General features: G+C 31.2%; 1 protein-coding gene across 1 annotated transcript in view; it reads left to right on the top strand.

The window, feature by feature from the left end:
- Nucleotides 1–26,112, top strand: part of CCT4 (chaperonin containing TCP1 subunit 4) — a 69,280-nt gene that overhangs the window by 37,173 nt on the left and 5,995 nt on the right. Inside the window, exons 9-12 of the mRNA XM_035355548.2 lie at nucleotides 9,335–9,431; nucleotides 14,392–14,499; nucleotides 18,267–18,397; nucleotides 23,856–24,090. Of these exons, the coding sequence (XP_035211439.1) occupies nucleotides 9,335–9,431; nucleotides 14,392–14,499; nucleotides 18,267–18,397; nucleotides 23,856–24,090 (571 nt within the window). The remainder of the gene's footprint in view (nucleotides 1–9,334; nucleotides 9,432–14,391; nucleotides 14,500–18,266; nucleotides 18,398–23,855; nucleotides 24,091–26,112) is intronic.

The raw sequence follows: 26,112 nt of genomic DNA, 5'->3' as shown, positions 1-26,112 counted from the left end.
TTTTATATTTATTTTAAAACTTAACAATAGGCTTTTTGGGGTTATTAAAATGTAACAGCATTATTATAAAAAAAGAAAGACATTATCTTTTCTTATGTGTAACATGTCGTACTCTAGGATTTCTCAGAAGAAAGCCGTCCTTGTTATAACAGGGTTCGTATGGTCCTTAAAAGTCCTTAATTTTTTTCAAAAATGATTTTTGGTCCTTAAAAGTCCTTAATTTTGGCCAAAATGAATAAACGGTCCTTAATTTTGCTCATTTGACATTTCTTATCATTTCTAATGATTGCCATTCTAAGTGTGAATTACGATTTCTCATGAATATGGAATTAAAATTACATGGCTCTTAACCAATCTGTTGGAGGATTTGCGTTGCAAATGATAAAAAAAAAAAAAAAAAACAATTAGCTACCCGAACGAAAGTATCGGTGTCTGATTGGCTGTTCACCCAATCTTTCAAAACAGGTGTTATCCATAAATTTAGGCAGATTGTGACGAAAGCATGAAGCCGGAAGTTTTTTAAGAGGCGAAAGTGATGATGAAGGTGCTCGAGAAAAAAAAAGAGGGGGGGGGGATTCTGAAAATATTTGCCAAAATTAGAGCAATCCCAACCTGGAAGGCCACAACCCTTCCGACGCCAATAGGAACAAGATGCCTGGAAAGTGCATTTTCAATAAACTGTGGCTTCATCAAGCTGATTAAAGACTGGATATTGATGGATGGCAATCCTTAAATGTGGTCTTTGAAACAAATTAAAATTTCTAGAATAGGAGAGTCAGCGCTGAAAATTCACATGAAAATTAAGTTTCGTTTCATCATTTCAATTTGTTTTTACCCAATTTTACTTAGCTTAATTTTTGTGTTTGTTTCAATTAAGCCATAAATTAATTTTTTATCACCTTCTATGGAGTTTATTCTCTTTTGCACATACTATATGTATGGGATATCGGGATAACGAGTTTATTTCGACAGAGGGTCTGTTATCGATTTCGCGAGAAATCTGTTGGCTCCATTTCGATTTTAGGTCGCCAAGGGCAAATTCGGTAACGCTAGCCGAGAAAAAGTGAAGTTTGGAAATACGTTTTGAAGCTTCAGTAGACAATTAAGTATTTGGTTTAATCCTATGCTGTTGATAGTAATGCATTATTTTTGCTAATGGCAATACAATTATTAGTTGAAAATAACTAACTAATTAAAAATTTTTTAATATTTTTAAAGCTGAAAACAACTAATTGAAATTAATTTTCCTCAATTAACTAGACGCAAAAGTACAATACAAAGGTCTGGATTCGTCGGGACTTCGGCGATCCCAAATTTGAGATTTTTCCGGATATTAGATCATTTTAAATCTACTAAGATGGCACGTAGAAATTATAAAATTGAAAATATGAAATAGTGATTTATGAAATAATGAAGCATTTATGATTTAAAGGGTATCAAAATTTACAAAAGAAAAGAGCTTAATATTTATATGTTTACTTTATTAAACATTTCTTTCAATGTCAGTTGTTTGATTTGTTTTCTCTGCTAATACTTTAGACTAATACTATAGACATATAATTTCTTGTTCAGTTATTAAGTTCCATTGTTCAAGTCCTGTAATTGCTGTGTCGAGAATTCCGAATAACTTGTCAATCAAAATTTTTTCTCGTTTAGTAACCTCTCTGTTACTTTCTTCACTATCGGTAGCTGTATTTTCTGGATTTAGAACCATACTACAGATTTCACCTTCCGTTAATTGATTGATGATTGGGCATTGTCATCGCAATGAAAAACTTCTGTTTAACTTCCCTAAATTCTGCCGCCTGGTGCGGCCATGCGAGCTCTGGCGCTGGTTCTGGCTTTATGTGAATAACAAATCAGTTATTCTTAATTCAAAGAGCACTAAATATAATTGTTTGTCCTATGAGTGTCATTAACAAAATCTATTTTTAGCATAAGGAAAGAAATTTCTGCTAAATCTCCCCTTCTCAACATTTTAGCGCATTAAACTTAAATCTGTAATCGGATAATACTCTGCATGAGTCATCACTCAAGTTGTCATCCGTTGATAAACATGCGGTGATGAAAGCAAAATACAATAAATAATGATTCGCGATTTCGGCATGAAAACTATAAAATATTAGTTGGTGTAAAATTAACAAATGTTTCGGTTTGAGATTATGCCAAGCAGATACGCAGCTATGGAGTCAAGTTACTAATCACACAAATTTATGCTAAAATACTTATTTCTTCAATAATGAGATATTTTATTTAGCGCCAAACTGAGATTAAGAATCGGGATTTCCGGCATGTTTTTTTATGATGAGGAAAAAAATCTAATGCATGTGCGTAAAGCATACCCCTTCCCTTCAAAAAAGCCCTAAAAAATTGGTTGGTGGTGGCTTTGAGGTCCGGATTTTAGATCATTCCAGATATTGGATGTCCGGATCTCGGACTTTGTACTGTATGTGTATATATATATATAATGTATACATTCACTATTCAAGTATTCACTGTGACAAGTATTCTTATCTTGTCACATGAACAGGCCGCTGTGAAAAGGGCCTTCTCTGTAAATAAAGCAATTGAAATTGAAAATTTAAGTGACTCATCATACATTTTTCAACACACTGTATTTGATTACGTAAAATTTTCTGGAGGTGTTCTTAATATCGAAATTAATAAAGAAATGAGATCAGCAGCAGCTTCTGCAAGGTCTAAATATATGCAGTATTTAAAAGAACAAAAATCTTTAACTAAATCTGAAAATTCAAAGAGGAAAAGAAATGTTATTGAGGAAGAAATTGATTATATAAAGCAGAAGAAAAAATTTCTTCAAAGGGACATTAAAGATATTAATGAAAAAGTAGATGCTTTAGCAGATGAAGCTGAGACCAGCAGGAACATTGATTTGTTTATCAAAGCAAATGAACTTAGAAGAATAGTTAAAGAAAAGGAAGATTTCAGATTTAAAAAAAGCACAAATGTTTTGTATCTTTTATTGTAAAGTTTATTATTCTAGTATCTTTCAAAAAACCAAGGAAATAAATTGTATGTTTACAAATCAGTTACTTTAATCTGCAAAATATTCTTACATTGTGATTATAATAGTAGTTGACTGTGTTTAAATAAATATCAAATAAGTTAAATAATAATCATGTAAATCTCTAAAATAGTGACTGTTATTAGTGTAAAATGCACTTATACATGTTTTTCAAGAAATATGTTCCTAATTTAATGTTATCTGCTTCATAACTTGTAGGGAGTTAGTTTAATTTTCAAAATTGTTTTATGGTAAGTATTAAATTGAATTTAATAATAATGCATAATACACACTTCTGTTAGTTTCTTAAAGTGAAATTACAAGCATGAAGTCGGTTGTATGGATAATTGCTTTATTCTATTCGTTTTTTTTGTTTGCTGATAGGTTCTTAATTTTTTCTTTGATGGTCCTTAAAAGTCCTTAATTTTCATGTAAGGAAATGTGTATGAACCCTGTATAAGCATCAAACCTAGTTTTGAATTATTCCATGTGCAGCAGAATTTTTAAATTGGAATTAATTATCTACAGATATTTATTGCTTATTTTCTTTTACATTTTGTATTTGTAATTTTGTTTTTATGTGTATAGTATTTGTTTTCATGTGTATAGTTATAATTTTAATATTTTGCATGTTTAAATTATTTCTATTAATGTGATATTCTTTATATTAATACATATTAAGAATTAGTATATTAAACATGTAACTTCAAAAATTGATGTCATTATATTAAAATGCTGATTTTATATGATTTTTTTCGGGGGGTAAAATTAAGTTAACTGCTAAAAATACATGCGTGACTTTCCATTTCGGGGGGTTCGGTCCAATGACTTCACTTTGTTCTCTGCTCGCTGGTCCTCAAGGGTTAAACTTAAATCTAAAGAGAAGTAGGGTAAAGGGATATATATATATGCATTGGAAGTGGGCAAAACCATTCCTTTATGGGATCAGATGAAAGCCATATTATCATTAAATATAAATTCCTTTTTTTTTTTTTTTTTTCCAATTCAGAGCTTACTAGCAGTAATTTCGATGAATTAAATCTGTGATAGAGGGAATCAAGAAAGATGAGCGACAGTGAATCAAAAGAGCAACAAGAATCTAAAAAGCAATTGAAATCAGGAAAATCAGCCTAATTGAATTGCTACTTTTTGAGTTTCCCTAAAACCTCTTTTTTACATAGAACTCAAAATAAACTTCTAAAATTAAAAAGTAAAAAAAAAAAAAAAAAAAAAAAAAAATGGAAATTGTGGAAATTAAACTTGCTTTAGCAGGGGAGGGTAAGCATTCTTTTCTTCCTTAAAATGGGAATCAAACCTTACTGATACGCTTCCAAAAAAAGCTCTGCGAGTTTGACGAGTCTGCTTGCTCAGTAAAGTGAATCAGTTCTTTGCATCAGTTTGTTAACAAATGGCATGTATCTAATATTTATATTGTCCACCACTGGTGTAGAAATGAGTCCTAAGCTATTTATGGGGTGTTTAAAAAATTATACGTCATCTTGGTGCACGTAATGGTAAATTGGCAGTATATGCTTTTTGATTTTTACTTTTCAGTAAGGTACTTATAACATTGTCTAATTTTTCTCATGACAGATGTTGACGAAAAACAAAACAATAACACTTTCTATTACTCTAGTGATTGGCTTCAGGTAGACATTCCAGAGGGAAATTTTTACTTGGAACTTTGGCTCTTTCTGCCCAGTTTCCCTTTTGCTGAAAGTAACACTCCGAAAATTTTCCTTAAAAAAGATTCTGTGTCGTGGTATGCAATATTTAACATAAGAAATATCTTTTATTAATTATGATACATTTGGAGATGTTTATAATTATCATGCAAGTATTTTTAATAGAATGCATTTTAACTTATGTGCATTGGATATTAAAGAATAAAGAAAGTAGGTTTATCATTTTTAAATAGCTCAGTTTATTAAGCAGGTAAATTGATAGCTAAATTAAAGATTATATATTTTGCTGAATACCATCAGTCTTAAGAACTGAATGTTTGTGAGGCCACATGAAAGATATAAACATATGTTTGGTGCAGTAGCACAAAATAACATGCCCAAAATTGTGACTAAAAGTTGTCAACAAAACTGTTGACTAAAAATTTTACTAAAAGTGTTTTAAAAGGTTGGATGCTTAGAGCCATAAATTAAACTTTTTTGAAACTTTTCCCATTTGTCAAAATGTTCCTATATTGTGGAAAAGCGTAATTGCACTCAGGGGGGGGGGAAATCATTCGAAATTCTAAGGTATAAAGAAAATAACAAACTTGCATTTAAAAAAGGTACGTAAGATTCACTGCTTATGTGATAACATTTGTTTGCATCGTGAAATAAGAATATCCCCCAAAACTCATCATGGTGCAGTCATATGAGCAAATTCTGTATTTTTCATTATACCACTTTCGAAGAAGCCTCTTGTTTGTATCTATAAATGGCATAGTTTGAGAGTTGAAACAGTAATATATGCAGACAGTATTATGTACTCCCTGTGGTTCTAATGGGTCTTTATAACTTCTGAGAGAACAGCAATAGGCCTAATAGTATCTCAGGAGGATCATACAGTAATGAGAGCTATGCTACTATTTAGAACCACTTTCCATATTCTGTAATCATAGACATGTCAGTGATATTCTAAAATCTCCTTCCTGCTAATGCTGTTGCATTCAGTAAGGGCATGATGCCTGTCCTGGTGAGCACCTGAAAACATCTGCAGTGTCTCAGTCCTCTAATTACAGGTCTTTCCCTAATCAAATGCATGTTAGGGTGTCGGCTACAGACATTTTGCTATACACTTGAATTTGCTCAGTAATATCACAATGGCAGTAAATTTTATTGCACTGCATTTAATGTTTATACTAGTCTGCTCTAGACTAAACATCTATATGCATTACCACAAGACCTAGGTATCCATAATATGAATGTATGATAACTTTTTTGTCCAGTACATAAAGAAAATTATTCTTCAAAGGTATGTGCAGTTATTATTATGCAAATTACCCAATTGTTTATGATTTCAGCCTTTACTATAATTTTCCATTTCTGTTTCCTCATATGATAGAGTTACTGAGCTAGATTGAATTAAAATTAAATTGTATAATCTTTAAGTCCACATTACTAGTTTGAATTTGACTGTTCTTGTTTAATTACGTCACCGTGAGATGTAATTGACTTTGTTAGCATCAGACACCTTTATGTTTGTTCTAAGTTCTTTTAAAATAAAGGGCCCACCAGTGGCTGAGTCGCTGAACACTGGTAGTTCGGTTCGAGGTTCGAATCCCACGAGCGGACTGGCTGCATGGGTGTTTTCGTGGCTTTCCCCATGTATAACGTGCATACGAGCCAGTTTCCCTTAAAGTCCCCCACGAAGGCATCTCTCCCCCCCTAGGCAGATAGCCCTAGTGTGCTTTGCCATAATTAAATACACCAACTTTTTAAATAAGAGGCATATTTAAACCTTTGTCTTATATTGTAGTTACTTGCAGACGTAGTGATAATTTGCTATCGGGGGTTTTGGACTATTTAACTTTTACCAAATCAAGTAAACCCTCATAGGCACATTGTAAAGAGGTTGACAAGTTAGGAGATAAAGCACGCAGAAACTAGCGAGAGCAATTGGTTTGCATATTGAGACAAATCTCTAAGTATTGTCAGAAAAAATGCTTAAACAGAAGGAAATCGATGTAAGCCAAAATGTTTGGGAAGGCTTCAAATTAAAATGCCGGATAAATATTTTGTTGAGTGTTGTTGCTACAAAACATTTATGTTTTGTAACTTTTAATGTGTAATTATTCTAATATTGTTTAAAAATCAATGTCATAAATTACATGCTTTTTAAACTGTGAAATTTTATTAGATTTTGATTTTAATAGGGCTTTTTTTAACAAATATTGTTAAAATGTAAAATTTAATAGTGGCCATGTAACTCCATAATGACTGAAGTTATCTAACTACCTAATTTAATTATTTATAACTAACTGCCTTACCCTTCAAAATTATCTCTACATATTAAAGCAAGTTATTGCCTTTCATTAATACTCACTGTGGTCACAAGATAAAACATAAAAAGGTAGAAATTCAAGTAAAACTTATTCTTTGTATCTAGTGAGACTTAAAATAATAGAAAACAACTTACCACCTCTGGTGTTTTAATGCCTTATTGGAGCCTGAAAGTATATTAACTGGGTTACAACCCCTGGAACTCTACACAAAGCTATGACACTAACTGCATCAAACAGACCCTGAGCAACTTTCAACACTTGCCAACTGTGCGTACACCAAGCCTTTCAGGTTTGTTCTAATCAGCAAGTCTCTCTCTGTACAAGCAGCAGCAGTGATAACATTCAGTCTTTTGTTATGAATCATGCTGATTATGATCTTACTTCTCATTTTAACCTATGCTGTTTGACATGAAATCTACATGCTATTTACTAAACCTCTAGACCAGCGGTTCTCAACCTTTTGACTAACATGTACCATCTAGACAAAAATTGAAAACCTTTAGTACCACCACTACAAAGTACTACTACCACCACCACCACCACTCTCAAAAAAAGCTCAGATCACATAAATTAATGATTGTTAGAGAAAAAACTCAATCAGGATGTTGAGGTTTTAATTTTTCAAATAAATAGTTAAAAAATACTTTGCTTCTTTGTGTACCACTGGTTGAGAACCTCTGCTCGAGACTGACCAAGTATGTGACAAAATGAGACATAAAAAAAAAAAAAAAAAAATCAACATAAAGCTAACTTTTAGTAAAACGTAAATATATCACTTGTCTTCTTTCAAATATGTCCAACCTATAAGTGTAAAATATTTAATGCTACTTGATAAACTGCATGAAGTTTATTTTATTCTCAAACTTATTAATAATTATGTTAATTCATTTTTAATAATAATGCATACTACTTAGGGATCTATTTTATTTTTAAGATGGTATTACAAAAGTGAAATCCAGGCATAGAGTAATATTTTTAATTAAATTTATTCAGTTCCCATTTGCTCATATTTCCTTAATTTTTTTCATTAATGATTCTTAAAAGTACTTAATTTCTGTGTGCAGAAATGTGTACAAACCCTGGTACACCTTGCAGAACAATTTGGCTAATGTGAGCAGTGTGTGGTCGGGCATTATCCTGCTGATAAGGCATTATCCTCCTTCCTGGAGGTAGGAGAGTGTCACTGGCCGCAGCACATCATGCACGTATCTTTAGGCTGTTATAGTGCCCTAATACAAACTAGAGGTGACCTAGAATCTTATGCAGTTGCGTCCCAACCCATGATGCTCATTGTCGCGTGATGGGGTGTTTCACAGTTGCTGCTGGATTGGACCTGTCTCTCTACATTGACACCACTCTCATACGCCATGACTATCATCAGAGAAACAGAAGCATGACTCATCAGAGGACACAATCCTGTGCCATTCTGTTGTCACTTGAGCTTGGCACCATTGCAGACGCCGTCTATGATGTGGGGTTGATGGCAGTTTTCTGAATGGACACCACAAGTGCAGGCTACTAGCCAACAATTGTTGGCAAATGGTTCTAGTTGATATGGAAACATCCAGGGTGTCAGAACATGCTGCAGATTGGAGGTAGAAGTGTCTTGTGGGTGCTCCACTGCTTGTTGGCTGATGCGTCAGTACGCATGTGCTGACGTCAATCTGACTGCATTGGCAGCCCGCAAACTTGCTACCTTTCCTTGTTCCAAGCATCATCCCCACAGGCAGTGTACTCTAGACGCGTCCAGGTGTGTGTCTGCTGATATTTGCTATATGGACAAACCTGCCCTTCTCAGTCCGATCACCATGTCTCCTGTAAAATCATCTATCTCCTGGACTGCCTCCATTGACGACAGCCTGGCATTTTCTGCTATTGCACGTGTCCTTTGAGACACAAACAAATTTTCTGTGGTGATTTCCATAGCAGAAATAATAGCACAAAAAAAAAATCGAACATTCTGCAGGTTTCTTCCTTTATATTTTCTTCAACTTGGGCTGGAGGCTGCACATTTCACATCATTCGCATAACTCAGTGACTTGTCTCTGCCCTGAAATTTGCATAATTTTTGGGCCACTCCTTGGTGTTGCATTTTCAATGTTGGGTAGTGTATTAAAAGTGACTGAATATATCCACTTGTGCAAATAGCATGCTTTTGAAACAGTATAATTAATTTCATTTTAATAACATGCATTGAGCCTTTTTTTCACTTTAAATCAATTCCAAACAATATTTGAACTTAGCTGATTAATACTGTACAAATTGACATGTACCTCTTACCTCTGTTTTTCTTATTCTATATATAGGGATGCTACAACTGATTTAGCATTACATTTCTTTGCAAAAATGAAAATTATGGTAATTAGGGACATTGAAAGAGAAGATGTTGAATTCATCTGCAAGGTGAGATTTGTTATGTGTTCAAAGCATTAGTTTGTTAATTTTAAAGTTTCTTATATTGATTGAAAAACTGTATGAAAGCATGCACACAGTTTTCCAAGTGTGAATATGCTTTCGTATTCAGAATTAAGTGTTCGCCCCCTCAATATTTGTAGCAAATTTCTGTAATGCTGAAATAAATATAGTTGACAATAATATAGTTATTATTCATTACACATACCGTTTATCATAGTAACCGAGTAAAGTAAGTTTATTCACTTTAAGGGATCTCTGTGTATTTCCTTTCATTTGCAGATTTGTAGTTAAGCTCTGATATTTTGCATGTGCTTCTGAGACAAAAGTGCTGTTAATGATAGGATTAAATCTATAGAAACAAGTATTGCACAGCTTGAATTATCTTTTTATATTTGCATTTAAATTAAGGTCCAGACAATTTTAAAGTTTTCTATGCTTGAAAAGTCAATACAAATTATATCTATACACTGTGTCCAGAAACATCTTAGTCCTTACTGTGGCTTCATTTTGTCAATTGTTTGATATATATTTTGAGAAGTGCTTTAACCCATTAACCGCCAAAACTCCAAGGAATGTTTCTTTTCTCATGAAAATAATAACAAATATTAAATTAAGCATTTATAACATAAATTTACATTGAAAATAAAAAAAAAATGCTCTTACCTGTGGAAAATGCAAGTGTTGCGTTCACGCAACGTCAGCGGAATAAGACTACGGATGTTGAGTGAGTAGGATTGTACTCGTGTGATGTTTCTTTTGAGTGGCGCGCAGGATTACGTTTTATAAATCTACAAATCACTTTACTTGTAATTAATTTAATATTAAAATATACATTGTATTTCTTTTACAAGTACAGATTATTTCAATTGAAAAATTCAAGCATGAAAAGCTTGATTACAATCATGATGTAAAGCTACATTACATACTTTGCATCTATAAACGGTCTGGCTATGGTACTCTTAACAACAGTCTTTTGTTATCAACAGACTTTACGATAAAATGTCTGTTATCTCCGTGCAATGGTTTTTGAATTCTGAATTTACTAGGTCTTCCTGTTGCTGATCTATTTCTGGCTAATTCTACACTCTCAATAGCAGTTTGCAAAAGGAATAATGCGTTCTCGCGTCTGAAATCTAAAAGAGACTTTATATTTCCAGTAGTAAAAAGTAGTGATATTTAGTAAGTTTAGATACAGTCTCACCTCATATAATTTATCAGTATTGTCAAATGCAAATTCTGCTTCATATTCCTGTACTGCAAACGTGATATAGATTCTCGTACAACAGGAGCAGAAATGTCCTTATCAAAAGACCAATACATACAGGGTTGCCACGCTACCTGGAAAACCAGAAAAAGTCAGGGAATTCGGAAATTGACCAAAAAATTCAGGGAATTTAAGTGTTTTAGTCAAATCTGGAAAAGTCTGGGAATTTCATACAACGATCCCGCCAAAAAAGGCGAGTTTTGCGCCGACGTCGGAAGAGATCACTTTTTTGGCGAAATGTGTATCATGTGTGTCATTCGGGCAGCTGGCATAGAGCCAATTTTCGCAGCTCCAATTTGATTGTCTTTTAGAAAGGCAAAGCAAGTTTCCCGCAACTTTTGGCTTCCAGGAACCTCGAGAATCGCATGTGCAGTGCACGAACTAAAGAAAGTACCTGTTCGCATATAAAACAAAATGGGTTTAATCCTAGTATACAGTACCATGAAGGTTAGAATCAAAGAATATGTATTGTAAAGAAAGAAAACCTCTCTCGAACAGAGGTGGCTCCATTCCATCATAGAGAGAATGAGCTGTGCATGCGCGATATATCTGTCGCCAAAGTTCGAAACCGGTGTTGAAGTTCGAAGGTAACGTTATCAAGAGTTCATAAAATGAATATAGTTTAAAATTTCTTTAAACTCTAAAGGAAATATTTTTTGGCGCAAGTAAATTAATTCATGGATTAATTATTTTGAGGGGGGGGAAAAACTACGAAAATCCGTTTTTAAAATTATTGCGAATGATCCAAGAAAAAACTTTCTTTGATAAAACGTTTCTTCTTGGATTTTTCGCAATAATTTAAAAACGGATTTTCGTAGTTTTCTTTTTTGTCAAAGAACATTTCTTGACATGATCATGAGCAGTAAACGGGTCATTTTGTTCTTGGCGACAATTTTCAAAATCGTGCGAAGGCCGTACCATGTAGTAGGATTTTACCGCAAAATCTTTTTAAACCTTTTTTTTTTTTCCTTTTCTTTTTAATAAATACCTTGTCATTTTGCAGTAAAATAAAAAAAATAGTAATCAGTCATCTAGGCTAACCATGTAATATAACTATATTTGCTAAAATATCGTTGATTATTCTAATTCAATTTTTAAGTAATTATCTTTATTTTTATGTTATTCATTTCATTTAATGTTGCTTCTTCCCTCTAAATTTATTTATCATTAGTAAATAATATTTCCAAATTTCAGGAAATTTTCTCTGGCATAATCCTGAAATTAATTCTAGTAGTATGATGACATACCATCACGAAATTTAATGCACATATTTTTTCCTTATGTATACTGCGAAATAAATATAAAATACCTCAATTTATTAAAAAAATATCATTAAATAGATTTCTTTCTTTCGTTTAGCTGCAGAATGTCTGCAAAAAAAGACTTATTTTATTCCAGATTGGGCAGATTCTAATCTCAATCTTCAGTGGAGAAAACAACTCCTATTATAATTATATTTGTGTTTTCAAGTGTTAAGGTGCCTTTTAAGAAGACACCTCATACAAATTAAATTTACCTAAAATCTAACCTAACTATTTAGCATTGCGTTGTGATTTATAAGAACCAAATTAGCCTCGTGTTGAACTGGTGATGATCACGAGTAATAATTAAATAAAACGTACAATTGTTATCTAATGTATATATCTTAAATTTTATTAAGTTTCATAAGTGGAAAAGTAAACAAAGTGTACCCAGAATAATTAATAATAAATGTCCTCTGGGATTTATTGAATAATTAAGTGAATTTGCTACACAATACAAGTAATACTATATTTAATATACCTCTTAGCACAGCCAATGTACATCACTCGGATAGACTGGAATTTTCTCGAAATATACCTGGAAAACGTGGAAAAGTCAGGGAATTTTATTCTCGTGTTTGAGTGGCAACCCTGTACGTATTTTCTTGAGGTAAGGAGTAATATCCTGTAAGCAATAATATTCCAATAAATCTTCTCATATAGGCTTCAAATGCAATAAATTCTGGGCTTTTTTTTTTTTCTGAGCGTATATATTTGTCTGTTCAACGAGAAGAGAGTAAATGTCTAAACCAAAAGGAAAATCTGTGCACTAGTTTTACCTTGTATTTTGTCTTTTGTAATTTCTCTTCTATCTCTTCTCCATGTTTTTCCTGAGACATAACTAACAATTCCTTTTTTATCCACTTCAAGATTTCAATCTTCTGCTTTTTAAACTTTTTAGTATGACTATAACTGCTGTTAGAAGGCTGAAATTTACTTCTTACGTGAATTTCAACTTCTCCAGCAGTATCATTTAGTAAAATATTATTATCATTATTTAAAACACTCCCATTCCTGTCTTCTTCGTCACTAGTTTCTACAGTTTCTGGGGGAACAACAACAATATCAGTTTCATTCTGGTCATTATTAACATTATCATCAACTGTTTCTTCATCAGAAATTCTTTGAAGGGCTTCTTCTAATGCAAGATATCTCGTTCTAAGCATTTTTAAACAACTGGAACATGAATCAGAACATCGAAAGGAATAAGCGAAGAAGGAGATTGACTACCCGTTTCCTGCTGATGTCGCGTCAGCGCAACACCTGTTTTCCCTTGCTTCCCAACACAAATATAAACATTTGACTGATATAATGTTCTGATAAACGGTGACCTTGACTAAAAATAAATCACTCATAAAGATGGCGATTCTTTCGTTAAATATTTTCAGCAAAAATACTCGGTCGAAAATTTTGCTTAAAGTATGAGATTAAGTATTATAAACAAAATGATTGTTGAAGGCAAATATTTTTTTACAGAAATAATCTTCATAATATTCCCTATACAAAATCATCTGCTGGTATAGAATATCTTAGGTAGTTATATTTATATACGCATTTATTTTTGACCGTTGCGTCAACGCAACACCAGCGGCTAATGGGTTAAATGATTCAAATATTCATATTTTATCATTCATATATTTTATCATTACGATTCACAGTGAATTTAAAAGAAGAGTTGAGTGAATCGTCTTCTTTTTTACCTCGATGCAAATTAGATTGAAAAAAACTTTTATCATGATGTCAATAATTTGGTATTTCCGTTATGACTCATTATTATTCGGTAGTTATGACGTCATTATTTGGTAAGTATTTTTTCTTTGATATTTTGTACTCATTGTTGTGGTTTCTGGAACCTATAAACTGAATGTTTGTGTTTTGAGAGGCAACACGGATTTCAGGTCGGTTGATTTTCGGTATTTGACTGTATTTGAATCTTTAAAAACACTTTTGTAATTGGAAGCATGTCTACGACCAGCGACTACGAAAATAAAGGCCAGTTAAAGACTTTTGTGGATATATGGTGTATATATGGCTCATAGAAAATTAAACTATTGTTGCAATTTGCAGCTATTTTTATTGAATATTATGTGGTATCATTTTAGCTTTTTTACTCCCCCCCACTCTCCCCACATTTTGAAACAAATCAAAATCAAAAAAAAAAAAAAAAAAAAAAAAAAAAGATTTTGATGTACTTTTGTAAATGAAAGTTTGCTTTGAATCTATATTGTACAAAATTGAAATTTTAGAAACTTTAATAGGCTGTTGAAAGTAACCAAGTTACAAAATAGGAAGCTATGAATCTCAGTAAGCTAAATCAATGTTCTGAATAGCTATCTCAGAATTGTTTCAGAATACAAATAATTATTCACTGTACTCATTTCAGACTTTGAACTGTAGGCCAATTGCTAGTTTAGATCATTTTGTTCCTGAAGCTCTTGGCTCAGCAGAACTAGTTGAAGAATTTCAGGCTGGAGGTGTCAAATATGTGAAGGTGAGTGTATTTGAAGGTTTCTAACTTTTTCGTAAGATAGTTATTTAGTGTTCTTTAACTTTTTTGGCTCGTTTCTTTTAAGTGCCATAAATTATTTAAACAATTTGTAATGTAATTCTTTATTCAGAATTTATTAAGTTTAAATGCTGAAAAACTCAACCATTTCTACTTAAATTCAAAATTACATTTTAGAAACATTTAAAATTTTTATTTCAATTTTTCCTCATAAACTCTTAGTTCTATTCTTTCCTTTCTGTTTTTGTATATTAGCATCGATTCAGAATGATTATGAAAAGAATATTAATTTCTCTGTACCTATCCTTATCCTAAATGGAAGAAAATAACAAATACTTCAATAAAATAAAGATGATGAAATAATTATTAAATATGGCAAAATTATTTGTGTATAACAATGCTTTGTAATATTTTTATATAACAAAGCTGAAACAATTTTTAAAATAAACTGAAGTGATATCAATGCTTTAAAGTTCTTTGTTAAAAACTTAAATAATAAAAAAAGCTCATGCGTCTACTTCATGCATATCATTCATTTGTTTCTAGGATATTGTCTTTAAAAGAGCAAAACTAAATAGTATGCTTATGTTCTGTGGTTGTCAGTAATTTCATTTTCATATTAAGTGTATAAAGTCATCATTTTGATACAATTTTTTTTTTTTTTTTTTTTTTTTTTTTTGTTGTAAATCTGAATGAAATGATTATATTGTTGGTTAGTTGATCATTGGTGATATTTGTAAATTGCAAGGTATTTTCAGACTTAAGTAAATATGAAGACAATGTAAAAGGTTTGTTTTTAAGATATTTTTTCTTCATTTCAAAATTTCTCTTTAGGAAGATTTTAGCACTGCACTACTTTATCAAAATTAGTGCCAGTTTTAAGTTCTTTCTCAACAAATGTAACTAATTTAGCACATTTTGAGACTACCTTTGTTTCCTTAACTCCTTCGCGCCGGGTAGCGCAAACGCGCTCTTATCGCGAAGGCCGGCAGTGTCTTACATGAGCGTCTGTCCAGGGCCGGGGGCTTTTTTGCTATTAAAATTGCTTACTATTTGCTTACTATTTTTTCCATTAAATTTCCGAAGTATCAACACATTGTTTAATAATGCTCTATAGAGCATTTAAACGGCTTATGCTTTATAGATATTTTTATATATACTTTAATTACCTTATTTCTTGTTTAAATGCATATTTTACACAGTTTATTTTCATTACTCACCATTTTATGACTTTTAACATTATACATCTGAAAACTAAATATATTACTTAAAATTCTCTTTTCGTATGAAAAATTTGAAAACAGGTATCTACACACAGTCCTGCGTTACATTCCTTGCACTTGTAATAACTCATTTGCCATTTTTGAGGATTTTTCCGAGAATGTGAACAAACGAAGCATCGTCGTCTCATTTTCTTATCAGTCTCTTCTATATCTTATCTCTATTTTGGAAAATGTCTTTCAGTTAATCTGAGTGGATTTAATGATTGTGGGTTTCTTTATAATACTCATCAAAATTGTTAAAGCAAAGAAAACAAACATTACTTCCACTGTAACAGGTAAATACTTCGAAGAAGTAGCTCCAGATTCATCCTCAGGATATTTACTCCTCTGATACAGATTAGTCTCTTCAGTAATTAATTTCATTATTGTATCATCAAAATAATACCTAAAGAAATCAATTTCTTCTTCAACCGAATTATCCACTTTAATTCCAGGTACAGCTTTAAATGTTAATTCCGATAAATTTTCTATTGTGGATGACCATGGAGAAGTACTTGCTTTCGACGTACTCGGCATACAGATGTCCGAAATGTCCTCATCATCATTAGATTTGCCATATTCTTTATGATCAGAATATATCATAGTATCACTATCACTACTATCAGAATCTATTTCAGAATCAATATCTGAAATATTTTGCATCATTTCTGCTATTTCATATGTCTGTTAAACATTTTCGATGCTGCAATGGTAAAAACAGAAAGAATTCACGTCTAACAAGATCTAATTATTTTCTAAAAACTGATCTGCAAACCGAAACACCCAACGCTTTAGCAAAAATAAAACTTCTCTACTTGCAATAAACAACTACCACGTGCGAATTTAAAGAGACGTCATAAATCACGCCATTCGGAAACATTTGTTTCCCCTTTTGTTTATATAATCAAAAACACGTGTATGTGAGTCATGCTTCTCTCATTTCGAGTAGAAGGTCTAATGTACATGTGTCTGAAACCATATGGACATACAGTGCCATCTTGTGGCAGAAATTATAGTTTTTAAAACGTTCCAGCACACTGGCACAAATACGTAACAGTCGGGGTTGAATGGAAAACGCTCTGGCCTGCCTGCGTGTCGGCCGGGAAGTGAGTGTGTTCGTTGCTGGCATGTAGACGTGACAGTCGGCGCGAAGGGGTTAATATGCTGAGGAACTTGCTTTTTAATTTTGGTAAATTCATGCATATGCCATATTCCTTATTAATTTCACTTTTTAACTCAAGAATTTAGAATACAGTTTTCTGATCCCTCTTTTATTTTGGAACTGCAAATTTACTGTGGCTCTTTAATCTCAGGAGAGTTTTATAGTTTTTTTTTTTTTTTTTTTAATAACATTTTTTATCAAGCTAAGTTTCAAAGTTTTCAGAGTAATTCATTGTTTATTTGAGTTCAAGAGAAATATCTGCTATATTAACTAGAATTTAAGACCCCCCTATGAAATGTTCTGAAAATTACACTTTCTTCCTGTCTACTGCATAGCATATGGAAGGTAATATATTATTGCCTTTACTTTTAGATAAGAAAAATATTTTTTAGCCAATTTTCTTCAAAGTATAATATTTAGGTTTCTTAATTACCATTTATACAGAATACTGTCTATCAAGCTGATGAATATAAGGCAATCTATTTTGCAAACCCATTAATTTTCTTAACACATCAAAAAAGAAAGAGGTTTGTGTGTTTAGATATTAGGATTTTGCATATTCAGATCTATTTTTATTAATTTGTCCAATACACACTTTAAGCCTGAGAATTCATGTGTTACATTATGCCTGTTGTGCTGTGAATTGTCATTTAAGTAAAAGCTTTAAATAATGATCTGTTTTCTCATTTATGCCTTTTGTTGAAAAACTATTAAATGCTGAAATACAATATTGTAGGTGCTCGTAATATATATACATATATATATATATATAATAATTTATTTCCTAAACAGTATTGATTAATTGATTATACTATCTCCTAAGTTTAATTAAAGTAGAATTATTTTAAAAGTGTGCATCCATACTGGTAAGTTATATTTTGAAAGATGTTTTGAAGTAATTTGAAAGCAAAATGTTAATAATGTTTTAACGGGGACTGGAGTTAAATCATCACGAAGAATAATATTACAATTGTAAAAGTAAAAATTAAAACATGTAATTATTGTCATTAATCGGAAATTAGTTGACTTTTCAAGGGGAACAAACCAACTCCCGTTCAATGATCAATAATTGATAAAAATACGTAAATATGAAAGTTTTTCGTCTTTACTCGAGTTATAAGTTAAAGCCAAGCCGGCAATTCTAGTCAGGCCAAATATTTCCGTGAATAGTTGTTACTCAAAGAACTTATTCTCATGAAGCATTTTAGTCAATTCAATTTGGAGTAAAAATCAATTACTGTAGAGAAATCCTGTAAAACTCGAGTAATCGTCCCCGACACTATCATCTTTATGTATTTGAGTACTATATTATGTATTTTCTTTTGTAGGTTACCGGTGTTGCTAATCCTGGAAAGACAGTGACCTTGTTTTTAAGGGGATCAAATAATTTAGTTCTGGAAGAAGCTGATCGTTCTCTTCATGATGCATTATGTGTAATTCGATGCTTAGTAAAAAAGAGGTAATGCTGTATGCTACAAAAGTATTTTATATGTAAATGTAGTTATCTTCATCAGTTTGGATAATTCTATCTTTTTATTAAATTGTCTGATATAGATATAAAAGTATAAATTGCATTTTTAAGAGTTTCATATCATAAGATTATCACAGTTCATTGCAATATTATTCCTTTGTTCAAGCTCACTGTCAGAGAGGTGACTTTTCCATTTCACTTATTTGGTCAGAAAGGTAAAATAATCTGACTCTGTGAAGATTTTAGATTTTATTGCTACATGAAAAATGTGAAATATATATTGAGTCTTAAAGGCTTAAATCTGATGTTAAAATGTTATAAAAGCATTGAATACTGTATTGGTTGTTATAATATAGTATCTTTTGGGATCTTCCATGAAACTGCATGCGTTTGTGTTTAATAATTCATGTGTTCTTTGCCATACCATTTTAAATGGTGTTTGATACCTTAAAGGGATGAATTGCTGTGTATTTGAAAAATTGAGAAGGAAATGAAATAAACAGTAATAAATTATCCATGTGTGAATATGACTCTGTGCTATGATTCATAATATTTGCTATAGTTACAAGGATATATGCAGCCTGGCTTTCACCAAGACTGCATCCTTGACATTCACCTACAGTGGGCATTTCTTGTGTGTTAGTTATGATGTAATTAACTCCATGCATAGGGAATCAATAAAGTGTTTGTTTGGAGAATGGAAAAGTAAGTGTTCTCACTGTATTTCCAGTGCAACAGTTCCAAGTTAATGCTGCCACATTGCCAGAAACATATGCTAACACATTGTATTACATTAAGCATTGCTAGGCGAACAAAAAAGTGTAATAAAGCAAACCAACCACAATAATTATTTAATTAATCTCTGGATATTTGGAGGTTAAAAGTAACACTTCTTTTTAATGATTAATCTTTCATATGAGAAAATAACTCGAAATTCATAAAAATATTGAATTAATATATAATGTAAAATTGCACTTTTAACATAAACCAAGGTTTTGCATAAAAGTTCATAGTTTATTTGTCTCTTATGGCTTTGTTAAAATGTGTGCAGTCATTTCTTCAGAATGGTATTTAGTAACCATATGTTTAGTTCTGTCACTGCCTTCTGTCCCTATTTAACATATTAATTATTGTAAGAAAAAGTGCAAACAATTTTCATTTTCTTGCAAAAGACTTGTAAACCAAATCTGTTTTGCAAACAAGAAGAACAAAGAAACCAAAGTAACCTCTATTCATTGATTTTAATCCAAAATGCTGATTGTAAATTACTATACACTTAAATATGAATAATTATATGAAAGTCCTAATGTTATCACAGGGCCCATAATTAACTTCATGCATTGTAAATTAATGAAGCATTTATTAGAGGAATTGAAAAATGGAAGCATTCATAGTACAGCAGTCAACATTTCGACTACAACAGCTCCGAGCTAAAGCTTGTTTACTACAAAAACATAAATAAGAGATTAATAAAGCATTTATTAGAAGAATAGAAAAATGGAAGCATTCACATTACAGCGATCAATATTTCAACTATTATTACATATTAACACATTATATTACATAACAATGATGAGCTAACTAATCATATTAAGGATTGCATCTTGGGATATTTGGAGGATAAAAAATAACAACAGGTTTGTAATATGTATATCAGAATTGATTGATGCTGTTTAGAAATAGCTCGTACGATTCAACATATAAATTAAGCTGCAATCCAGTAAGTTTCATGGGATTTTAATGCATTCAGACTATCTCAGAAATATTTTTTGGTTGCCTGCATACATAAATCCCACAAAATTTAGAACAAGGTAGCTTATCTATTTTTTCCTGTTACTAATGCTGTGTTTATTACTAATATATAACTGTTAACTCTTCCAACAGATTGCTAAATATCCCTGTTCTTAAGTTCTAGCCTTAACTTAAGGAAAGCATTTTTCATCAGTAAATGAAATTTATAGAATTAATAAACTTAAAAATGGGCAAATTTCGTTCTTCCATGTCTAGTGATCTTCAGCATAATTTTTATATTAAATTTTATTTAATCTGAATTGTCTTCATCTGTTGTAGACATTTGTAGAATGTCTACAGTAGATGACATTTCAGTTCAAATAAAATGATTCTGTTTTACACGAATATAGGTAAATTATTAAGTTGATCCACACAGTAGTATGTTATAGTGGTACTTAATGTGTTACTGCAACCACCTTAAGTTGCAGTTACCAAATTTCCAGAATTTGCCAAACTGTAGTTCAAGCATGGAGGTAGGAAGAAAGAAGATGGAGTGGCCCTAACCAGTTTCCTCCATACCCTGCTCTGAAGCACTGGCGATCCTTATGTGGTGACCAAAACATTGGGTAATTTACCATTAAGTTCAATAGCTTTTGACATGATCGGATGCGATTATTTTGTAATTACTTCGTAAATATACATATAAATGTATATATTTTCTTTTTCTACAGTACTTCAGAGTCCTACGTGTATGAAAAGAATACATTTTTAAACAACATTTCATTCTGAACGGAATTAAATGCTATACTTTTCACAGAACAGTTTGCTCAGAATGGTTTAATTTGAATGAAATATTTTCACAAGTTTTCCTTAATTACATTAGAGAAAAAATTAGGCGATTCGATTTTATTTGGTTAAGGATTACCAAAATTAAGATCAAAGTTTATTGTGTTATTAAATATTAAAATTATGCATTATTTTTTTATTTATGGAGCTTCTTCCTAAAATACTTTCTTTATTTTAGCTTCTGAGGCATCTTTTAAATGGAAAACTATAAGTCAATTTATAATTAATGCTCTCTTCGGTCCATTTCAAATTAGAGCACCTTTTATTTTAATAGCGAAATACTTTAAATACAATATTTCTGAAAGGGAATAAAATAAGGATTTTTGAAAAAATATTATTTAAAACTTGTGTCTGAGCTATAAAATGTAATCATTATAAATTTAGATACATTTAATAATTAGATTTCTTCACAGTAACTTTCACTTGTTTATGAATGAATAAATCCTTCATTTCATGCACATTTATAAATAATTTAATAAATATTTACGTATTTTGTTAAAGGCAAATACATGCTTTTTGCAAGTACATGCATAAAATACCCATACATATTTCATATTTTTCATTTCAGGCATGTGCAAATCTTTAACTTCTGTGCATTCACTATATTTTTCAAGTAAAGTAATTTATACTAATTTAACATATATCCGAAAGTTTTACATAAGAAATGTGTATAAATATAATTTGAATGAAAATTATATGCATTATTTTTAATAGCCACTCAAAGGTAAGTGTTTCTTCAAAATTCCTCTGCGATGGCATCTTTCCCTTTAGGCAGATAGCCCTTGCATGCCTTACTCTATTTAATAAAAACTTAACCTGACCTATGTGCCTAATTACAAATATTTTAACATGCATAATTTTATATTTACATTTAACCATCAAGTTTCTTACTTTCTTCTGACTTAAAACACGTTTTAGAATACATTCATCATTAAATTCAAACCTTCTAGTAAATATATTTTGGCAGAGCACTCAATACCTCTTTTATCGATTTTACACAGTTTAATAATTCTCTGATAATATAATAAATAATAATAACTAAGTAAAACATGTAAGCCCAAAGTGATTATTTTTCAGATATATAAAAATAAAATGATGAGTTTAAAATGAGCAACACTAAAGCCTGTCCTCTAAAAAATTTTAAAAATTATATGTTACAATAATATGTAGATGTGAAAAAAAATATTTCATTTCAAACATTTTGACGTTTGGAACGTAAAAGTAGTGAATACTCTATCAAGGGTATCGAAAGATGTATACAATTTTATAGGTATTGTAAAGTATTTTTCATTCTTTAAGCATAACATTTTTGCTAAAATCTATATTTTTGTAGTTCAACAGCTTAGAATTTTATAAAACAAATTCATAATCAAAATCGCTGTTGTTAGTTATAAAAAAATAACCAAGATGTGATTTTTGCATAAATGTCACGAAACTATACAAGCTATTATCCAGCACACTATGAATGTTTCTTTCATGCGAAAGTATGCCCTTTTTTTTTTATTTGTATGGAACTGTCATGTGTCGAAATACTGTCGGAGCACTGTCAAGTGAGCTTCTGAATGTAAACAAAAAACACCCCATCTGGTGATTAAAGCTTCTAAACAGTGCTTCACTTCTAGTACCTGTTTGGCCTTTCCTTCCTTTCTTACCTCCATGAGTTCAAGCAATGGTGTCATTTTCATATACACACATTCTTTTTGCTCTATTCAAAGTTCCAGTGGTTTTGATAGACAATACATGAAACTTTTTGCCATGAATTTAATTTTAAAATATAGCTTGTGGAATTTAAAAAGAAGAAAGTGTGGTAGAAGTTCAGCAGTAATACAACATTTTGCCACAAAATTATAAAGGGAACATTGATGAGATGAGTTTGGTCGATAGCTAGTGCGTAGTGCCAAGTTTGTGCAATTTTGTGTGCTTTTTAAGTGAAAACAGATTACTGTGTATATAAGAAAAACAGAAAAAAAGTTAGAGAAGGAATTTGCAAAAAAGTGTATTTTATTTTTAATGTGTCATATGTAATCTTATTTAATAATTACAATATATATTTTAAAATGTTTTTTCTTTTGATATATTGACAATGTTTGCTTACTTATAATCGATTGTTTGGGAAGTCAAAACAAGAATCAAAAACTCCAACCTGAACATAATATGAAAATGTTTACCATTTCACATATAAAAGACCACCATATTATGATTTATTTCTTAAGATGAAATATCTAGTGGCTAAGTGAAAAAACTGCTAACTGTAGATTTGAATCAGTTTGGATTTGAATTCTGGCAAGTTTCTCTCAACAAGTCCTCCACAAATTTTGCACAAAGGCATCCTTTTCCTTAAGCAGGTTGCCCTTATGCGTCTTGCTGTAGTTGTTAAGATAAGCAATAAATTATAATGGCCAGGCTTTGAAGAGTTGTATGAACATGCAGTCTTTCTGAAATATTCTGTGTAACATTTTTTCAGTTTTATTTATCAGAAATCTCCCCAAATGACTAATTTAATATAATTTAATATCAAAAACAACTTTCATCATATAGGTACTAATTTTGAGTTATTAAAATATCATCAGTTATGATTTAAGTAATATATTTTAATGAATGAAAACAGACTTTATGGACTGAAAAATGCATGTTTTCTTTCACTTAAATTATTTGCAACTTTATCTTCTATTTCACAGTTCAATAAACTGAAGATTAATCTAGATTTTATGTGCATACACTCACAGTATATTAGTGCAGCCATATATTTATTACATTTCTAGACGAGGGAGATAAAATTTCTGTTATTTATTTGCATGTTTTTATATTTCCTGTTTTTCAATAAAGTTCTCTGAGCTTTAATGTTTGTTTTCATATATTTATTCAATAGAGCTCTAATTGCTGGTGGTGGTGCACCTGAAATTGAACTTTCACTTCGTTTGGCTGAGTATTCACGGACTTTACTGGGGACAGAGGCATACTGCGTTAGAGCTTATGCAGACGCATTTGAAATTATACCCTATACACTGGCTGAAAATGCTGGGCTGAATGCCATTGCTACTGTTACCGAGTTGCGCACAAAGCATGCAAGAGGAGAAAAGAATGCTGGCATCAATGTTCGAAAAGTGAGATTCTTTTCTTCATTTTTTTTAATAGCTCTGAGCAAAAGAAATTTTGTAATTTGATTTAAAGATTCTTCTTAAAGAATGTAACTGTGTGTTTTATCAAAGCAGTTTTTGTGCAATCAGCGTGTTTGATTAGGGAATACTGTTATTGAAGAGAATTAAGTATGTATTTTGAGATGTATTTCCAGAAATTGTGTTGGTAACATTTTATTCACAAAATGGTGCACTGTAAATTGTACATACTCAATAATTTATTCAAATTTTTAGGAATCAAATGTCATTTTTAGTCTAAACGGGCAATTTGCCAAGAAGGACTATTAATTTCGTTTTGGCATTTTGCACTGAAATGTCGGTTTACTTTCAAATTGTTGCCTCCAAATAATAGAGCCCTGTATTAGATTTAAAGAAATTAAATAATGAAGGCTCTGTACAAATGTATGTATGTTTCTGACGTTGTGATAAAACAACAGTACCTAGAGCCATCAAATTATGAATAGCGTAAGTTTCCACCCGAATATGGGCATCCGGAAGCCCAAATTTGGAATTTGTTTTATTATCTATTTCATATTTTGTAAAACTTTTAACGAAGTTGTGATTAACAAACTCAACGATTTAAAAGCAAGCAATGGCAACTCAGTATGGGAAAAAAAAAAAAAAAAATTATCTCTAGCGCATGAGACTGTATCGGAATTCTAAAGATATGCCCATTCTAAAATTATTTTGTGATATTGCTGTCGAACTGAATTTTATGGTTTAAGTGCAAAGAACAGGATATTTAATAAATAAAGATAGCACAAAAAATGTTTTAAAAAAAAACCCTTTGAGTGTGATGTAAACTGAACTGAAACTGATGTATCTGAAAACTTTCAGATTTATATATATATTCCCTTTTAAAAATTCTAAAGTATTTTTAATGTGTAAGAGTTAAAAAAGAATGAAAATCCTTACAGAATGCGAAATGTAATCTACATTTTCCTCTCCTTCTTTAATATAAAAAGTATATTACTGGCATTCAGTGACCATCATATTTTACCAATTTCTGGAGCTGATATGTGCTTTATCACTAGGAAAATTTTAATTGCTGAACAGTTTTTTTCTATTGCCATTGCAACCAAAACTGTTTGACTGATTTGACGAATGTTATGGTAATGTTTGCAGTAGTGTTAGATCATCTTTTGTGAATTCTAACTGGATGATGTTAGCAAAGTTCCCAAGGTTTGTAGCTTTATAATGTTATAATTTTCCATGTTTTTTCCAGATGTATCAAGAACTCTTCTGTACCAAATTATCAAAAATTATTAACAATTAAGATGAATTGTAGGATCTGTGCCGTCTTTGGATTCCATAAATACTCTTTAAAGAGTAAAATGGTGAGTGAAACTCGCATCAGGGAAGCAAAGAATTTACAAATGTGAAATATGACTATTGTGGGCATCTCTGGAATTAAAATGTTAATCCATTTAATGGAAGTAACTGTGGATTCCCAAAATTGGATGTCAAGCAACTGATTTCAATCCGATTTACAAACAGATTGAAATTTTAACATAGAGTAATAAATACTGAAATCTGCTGTCAAGCTTTAAAAAAAAAAATTACATCAAGCAATTGAAAACGAAGTACAATTTGACAAGTAATGCTACTGTGGCCAAGTTTGCATTTGTAGTAGTTAAACTGTACTGCTTCATTAAATTGCTTCACCACATGACACACTTTGTATTAAGTCATTTGATTAAAAAAAAAAATTGTGCACCCTGTCTACAAACCAAATTTATCACTGAATAGCTTTCATTTTTCTTGCAGAGATATTTTTAGCCATACAACAATTCAGAAGATACAAAGAGAAACTCATGTTTAACTCAGGCTGAATAAAAAGGCTGTAAATTCTTTTGATAGATTGATAGTTATTGCTGTACTGCAATGCTTGTCTCAATAATTGCTAGGATTATGTATGGAAAATTATTTTTAAAAAGTTCTTGTAAAATAAACTCACATTTGAAATGCATAAAGTAATCAATGAACTAG

The sequence above is a fragment of the Stegodyphus dumicola genome, chromosome 6 (assembly GCF_044657685.1).
Source record: "Stegodyphus dumicola isolate Sdum_Otavi_A_Nest chromosome 6, ASM4465768v1".
NCBI classification, from domain to species: Eukaryota; Metazoa; Arthropoda; class Arachnida; order Araneae; family Eresidae; genus Stegodyphus; species Stegodyphus dumicola.
Note: the sequence above shows the minus strand (reverse complement) of the source record. Positions and strands in the feature narration are given on the sequence as shown.